Genomic DNA, 6,193 nt, shown 5'->3' with positions numbered 1-6,193 from the left:
GACCATCCACAAGCTTAATGAGGATGGACAACGAAGCTTACCTGAATTTCTTGTCGGTGCCAATTATTCCAGTCTCAATGTTCTTGCTCAAAATTTGTCTTTTGATAGGCTCGATCAAATCATCATTGTCCATACGTTCACGACTAGTGACGGACGGCCTAAACAAGATCGTCCTGGAAGAAATGGTCGTCGCTTAAGGACGAGTAAACCCACTTCCACCCCTCGAGGAATCGTTATAAAGCATTAATCAACCTTCAGACCGTTGAGAGGGGCAGCTCACCATTAACACCCCGCAGGGGTGTTACCAGACAAGAATAAAGTCTCCATCAAGACTCCACCAACGGCTAGAAGAAACCACTTGTGAGTGCATGCATATAAATACATAACCCCAAAAGGGGTGGAGGTAAGGAAAAAACTCTAGCACATTATTTTCACAACTCTCTTTTGTCAATCTTTCTGACTTTGGCATCGGAGACTTTTTTGGCAGGCACCACGTCGGCGAACTACATCTGTTCTTCCCTTCACTCGTTATTAAGGATTGGGTTGGTTGAGGACGACTTTCATCTGGACGATCATAATTGGCTGACGATCTAAGCATCATTAGTTTGGCGCCGTCTGTGGGGAACGATTCAGCACGTGATCTATCCCCGGTCCAGATGGAATCCAGTACAAACCCAAATCCCGCTGCATTGGCCCTACAAATTCAGTCGCTATCAGCCATTGTGGAAGAACTCACCAGACAGAACCAAGAGATGAAGCAACGGTTGCTACATGAAAGTAATCGTGCAGACATGGGCGACGACGAAGACAGCAACAGAAGGCGAACTAGCACTCCAGAAGAGGCAAGCTCGGATCTCTTAAGAGAGATGAGGAAAGGAATGGACGAACTAAGGAATGCCATCAAAGGAAAAACGGACCAAAGCCTGGAGAGGATCGTCCGGAAGACGGACTCACCTTTTACCATGGCCATCTAGGAGTGCCCAGTACCCTCCAAGTTCCGTCTACCCCAACTAGAACCCTTTGATGGGCTAAAAGATCCCTTGGATCACCTGAATACCTTCAGGACGACCCTAGGCCTTCAACAGCCACCTGATGAGATTTTGTGTCACTCCTTCCCTACAACTCTCAAAGGAGCAGCTAAGGAGTGGTTCAACAAGTTGCCAACATCGTCCATCGATAACTTCGAACAGTTAAGCAGTTCCTTTGTTTGTCATTTCGTAGGCGGGCAGCGTCCAAAAAGGACTGTCGACTATCTGCTTACCATCAGACAAGGAGAGAAGGAACCATTGAGGTCTTATGTGACACGTTTCACCCGAGGAATGCTGGAAGTAGACGAGGCGGATGACAAGGTACATCTCACGACCTTCAAAGCAGGGTTGAAGTCCAGAGATTTTGTGGCATCTTTGGCAAAGAACCCTCCTAAGACAATGGCCGAGGCACTGTTGAAAGCACAGAAGTATATGAACGCGGAAGAAGCCCTAGCAGCCATTGACGGAGTAAAAAAGAACAAGGAAAAGAAGAAGGAAAAGGAGGACAATCGACGAGGGCAAAAAAGGGATCGGGCTGATCGACAGAATGACGATGGAAATAGGCGAAGGGAGGACAAGAACCCTCGTTCAGTGAAATTCACACCACTGATAATGCCCGTTGACCAGATTCTAACGAAGATAAGGGACGAACCGTCTCTTAAGTGGCCAAGACCACTCCATTCAGCGCTTGGCTTACGCGATAAGAGGAAATACTGTCGCTTCCACAAAGATCATGGGCATTACACGGAGGATTGCAAGGACCTGAAAGAACAGATTGAAGAGCTCATCCGTAATGGGAAACTACAACAGTATATAAAAAAGGGAGAATCCGGCAGGTATGGACAGAAAAGCCAGCAAGTTAGTTTAGGGAGAGACGAAGACCGCCCCCAACCTTGTCCACAAAGCGCACTGGGGGAGATAAAAACTATCACCGAAGGACCGACCACTGGGGGATCATTCAAATCCCTCAGGAAATCATACCAAAGGCAAGTAAACAGTGTCCATAGTATACCCCCGTTGAAGCAAAAACGAACCAATGGAGACTTGTACTTCTCTAAAGAAGATGCCAGAAGTGTAAAGCAACCTCATGATGACCCACTCGTCATTATGATCATGATCGAGGGGTTCAACATGCGAAGAGTCCTAGTCGACAGTGGAAGCTTAGCCGACATAATCTATCTTCCTGCCTACTAGTAACTAAAACTAGACCCAAAAAGGCTCCGTCCTTTTGAGTCTCCCCTCGTCAGTTTCAACGGAGACAAGGTATACCCTAGGGGAATAGTGACGTTGACAGTGACAGCCAGATCATACCCCCTCCAGGTAACCAACTAGCACAATTTCCTGATAGTGGACTCACCCTCGTCCTACAATGTGATCATAGGAAGACCAATGCTCAATCGCTGGAAGGCTGCTATTTCCACCTACTGCTTAAAGGTGAAGTTCCCAACAGAACAGGGGATCGGAGAAATTAAAGGAGACCAGGTGTTGGCAAGAGAATGCTATCAGGCCGTCCTGGCCTCAAAAGAGAACCATACGTGGACGATCGAAGAGAAATCGCCAGAGATTGTGGAAAAGCTTGAAATGGTAGAGCTGGCTGAAGGGAGTCCACCAAAGACGACCCAAATAGGGATGAACCTGAGTCCCAGGATGAAGGAAGAGATCGTCAGCTTCCTGAAAAGCAACCTCAATATATTCGCATGGAGCCACGAAGATATGCTGGAAATCCCAGCAAGCCTTATCCAGCATCACCTGAATGTTGACCCGGGAAAGAAGTCCGTCCAGCAGAAAAGGAGAGTTTTTGCCCCCGAGCAAAACAAGGCAGTGATGGACGAAGTAAATAAGTTACTTGCAGCCAAATTTATTCGGGAAGTCCACTACCCCGAGTGGTTGGCCAATGTAGTCATGGTCAAAAAAGCAAATGGGAAGTGGAGAATGTGTGTCGACTTTACAGACCTAAATCAAGCCTGCCCAAAAGATAGTTTCCCACTATCCAAAATCGACCAGCTAGTGGACTCCACAGCAGGGCACAAACTTCTCACGTTTATGGATGCGTTCTCTGGATACAACCAGATACAAATGGCTGAAGAAGACCAAGAAAATACTGCTTTTATCACCAGCCAGGGACTATGTTGTTACCGGGTCATGCCTTTTGGACTCAAGAACGCAGGTGCCACCTATCAGAGGTTGGTGAACCAGATGTTCGAGAAGCAAATCGGGAGAAACGTGGAGGTTTACATTGACGATATGCTCGTCAAGAGCAAAGAGGAAGAAGATCATCTGGACGACCTCAGGGAGACGTTCAATACGCTCAGGCAGTACAGCATGAAGCTAAACCCATCCAAGTGTGCTTTTGGGGTTTCCTCTGGAAAATTCCTCGGGTTTATGGTTTCGCAGAGAGGGATAGAAGCAAACCCCGAGAAGGTCAAAGCCATCCTTGAAATGTCCTCACCCAGGACGGTCAAAGAAGTGCAATCCCTCACAAGAAGAATAGCAGCCCTCAACAAGATCGTCTCGAAGGCTACAGACAAATGCCTTCCATTCTTCAAGACTTTGAAGAAAGTGTTTTCCTGGACGGAGGAGTGTGAAACGGCGTTCCAAGAGTTGAAGCGCTATCTTAGCAACCCTCTGCTCTTAAGCCCATCGAAAGAGGGCGAAGACTTATTCCTGTTCTTAGCTGTGTCTGTTACGGCCGTCAGCGTGGCGTTGATCAGAGAAGAAGACAGGTTGCAACTTCCTGTGTATTACGTTAGCCAGGCTTTCCAGGGTGCTGAGGCACGGTATCCTCACATAGAGAAGATTACCCTCGCCCTGATTATGGCTTCGAGAAAACTTCGTCCATACTTTCAAGCCAATCCCATCATTGTAATGACAGACCAACCCATCAAAAAAGCAATGAACAAGCCCGAAGCGGCAGGACGAATGGTACAGTAGGCAATCGAGCTCAGCCAATTTGACATAAAATACCGTCCACGGACAGCAATAAAAGCATAGGCATTGGTTGATTTCATAGCAGAATTCACCACCCTCGGGAGTGTAGAGAGTCTCTGGACGGTAAACACTGATGGGTCGTCCACTCAGAAAGGAGGCGGAGCAGGCATCATCATCACTTCCCCTGAAAAAAATGTTCTCAAGTATGGGGTCCAGCTCAAATTCTCTGTAACCAATAATGAGGCAAAATACGAGGCCTTATTGACGGGATTGAGAATAGCTTGGGCACTTGGAGGTGAGAATATTGTGCTCAAGAGCGACTCCCAGCTCATCATAGGGCAAGTGAGAGGGGAGTACGAAGTAAAGGAGGCAAGGATGCAGAAGTATCTCAAATTGACGAACCAGCTGGTAAGTGCCTTTAATTACGTAGAGTTCATCCAGATCCCTAGGGATCAGAACGCTGAAGCTGACGAAGTTGCACGAAGTGCCTCAACGGACAACCAAAATAAAAGGTTCGATTGGAAGATGGAAGAACAAAACTCCCTAGCATCCAGGGACTTCAAACTCTCTTGGTGCACATCGACCCTGGATGGACGAGCCCGATTTTGTCATTCCTTCGAGAAGGACGACTACCGTCAGATCCAGAAGAAGCTAAAAAGGTCCAGAAACGAGCAGTCAGATTTACGATACTTAATGACGAACTCTACAAAAGGAGTTACTCCTAACTGTATTTGAGATGTGTAGAAGGGGAGGAAGCCAAATACATCCTAGAGGAAGTGTACGGAGGAATCTGTGGAGACCACATGGGGACAAAGTCCCTCGTCAGGAAGATCATGAGAACAGGCTACTTTTGGCCAACAATGCAGTAAGACGCAGCTGATTTCGTGAAGAAGTGTGATAGTTGCCAAAGGTATGGGAATGTTCAAAGAATCCCTGGGGAAAAGATGACCACAATCTCCTCACCCTGGCCATTCGCATAGTGGGGGATCGACATCATGGGTCCCTTACCTCAAGGGAAGAGACAAGTAAAGTTCCTGCTCGTCGCTATCGACTACTTCACAAAATGGGTGGAGGCAAAAGCTCTGGCGACAATCACCGAAGCGAAGGTACAAAATTTTGTATGGAAAAATATTGTTTGCAGGTTCGGGATACCAAGGACGATCATATCAGATAACGGTCGTCAATTTGACAGCCAAAAGTTTAGATCATTTTGCTCGGGCTTGGGCATCAAAAACAGGTACTCATCGCCAGGTCATCCTCAGGCCAACGGACAGATGGAAGTAACCAACCGGACCCTGCTCAAGATTATCAAGTCCCGGTTAGTGGGGGCAAAGGGAATGTGGCCTGAAGAACTACCAAGTGTCTTGTGGGCATATAGGACGACAGCACAGACACCAACAGGAGAAACACCGTTCAGTCTGACATACGGCACAGAAGCGGTCATCCCGGTTGAAGTAGGGCTCACTAGTCTTAGGAGAGAATTCTTTGACGAACAAACCAATGATGACCAATTGAAACAGAACCTAGACAGCCTGGACGAAATTAGAGACTAGGCATCCCAAAGAATGACCAAATACCAGCAGAAGATAGCTGAATATTATAATCGAAGAGTGAAGCTGAGAAGATTCAACGTTGGAGACCTCGTCGTTAGAAAAGTCACCCCCGCAACAAAAGATCTAGCACAAGGCAAACTGGGACTGTCTTGGGAAGGGCCCTACAAAGTTGTCCATTATTCACGTCAGGGAAGTTACCATCTGGAAGACTCAGAAGGAAAGAGACTACCTCGTCCATGGAATGTCGAACATCTAAAGAGGTATTACGTAAAGAAACCATAGCCTGATTGTAAAACCCAATTTAATACTTCCTGTCTTATGTAAGCGATTATTCAAAACCCGTTACTTATTATTCAATTCATAAGTATTATCCAATATTTCTTAAGTATTATTCAGCAAGTCATGCTCCACAATTTTTCCCAAAAACACAAATGATCGTTCTAAACAAAGAAAGACGATAAGATTCCTCAAATGGATATGCATCGTCCAACAAAGAAAGACGATAAGATTCCTTAAATAGATGTACATCGTCCCAAAAAGAAAAATGACGATAAGATTCCTTAAATGGATGTACATCGTCCAACAAAGAAAGACGACTAGATTCCTTAAATGGATGCACATCGTCCAACAAAGCAAGACAATCAAATTCCTCGAATAGATGAACCTCGTCCATAGTCCAAAAAA

At 46.3% G+C, this 6,193-nt stretch overlaps 2 protein-coding genes across 2 annotated transcripts; both read left to right on the top strand.

Moving 5' to 3' along the window:
• The first annotated feature begins 656 nt into the window (after window positions 1-656).
• LOC115952388 lies at window positions 657-2,222 on the top strand. Its single transcript, XM_031069555.1, has 2 exons — window positions 657-842; window positions 975-2,222. Exons 1-2 carry the CDS (start codon window positions 657-659, stop codon window positions 2,220-2,222), a joined length of 1,434 nt encoding a protein of 477 aa, XP_030925415.1.
• Window positions 2,223-2,417: 195 nt separating this feature from the next.
• On the top strand, window positions 2,418-4,691 carry LOC115952381. The gene is made up of 3 exons (XM_031069545.1): window positions 2,418-2,924; window positions 3,033-3,950; window positions 4,107-4,691. Exons 1-3 carry the CDS (start codon window positions 2,418-2,420, stop codon window positions 4,689-4,691), a joined length of 2,010 nt encoding a protein of 669 aa, XP_030925405.1.
• Window positions 4,692-6,193: the final 1,502 nt, after the last annotated feature.

The sequence above is a fragment of the Quercus lobata genome, chromosome 1 (assembly GCF_001633185.2).
Source record: "Quercus lobata isolate SW786 chromosome 1, ValleyOak3.0 Primary Assembly, whole genome shotgun sequence".
Classification (NCBI taxonomy): domain Eukaryota; kingdom Viridiplantae; phylum Streptophyta; class Magnoliopsida; order Fagales; family Fagaceae; genus Quercus; species Quercus lobata.
The sequence above is the reverse complement of the archived record's forward strand: the minus strand, read 5'-3'. Positions and strand labels throughout refer to the sequence as shown.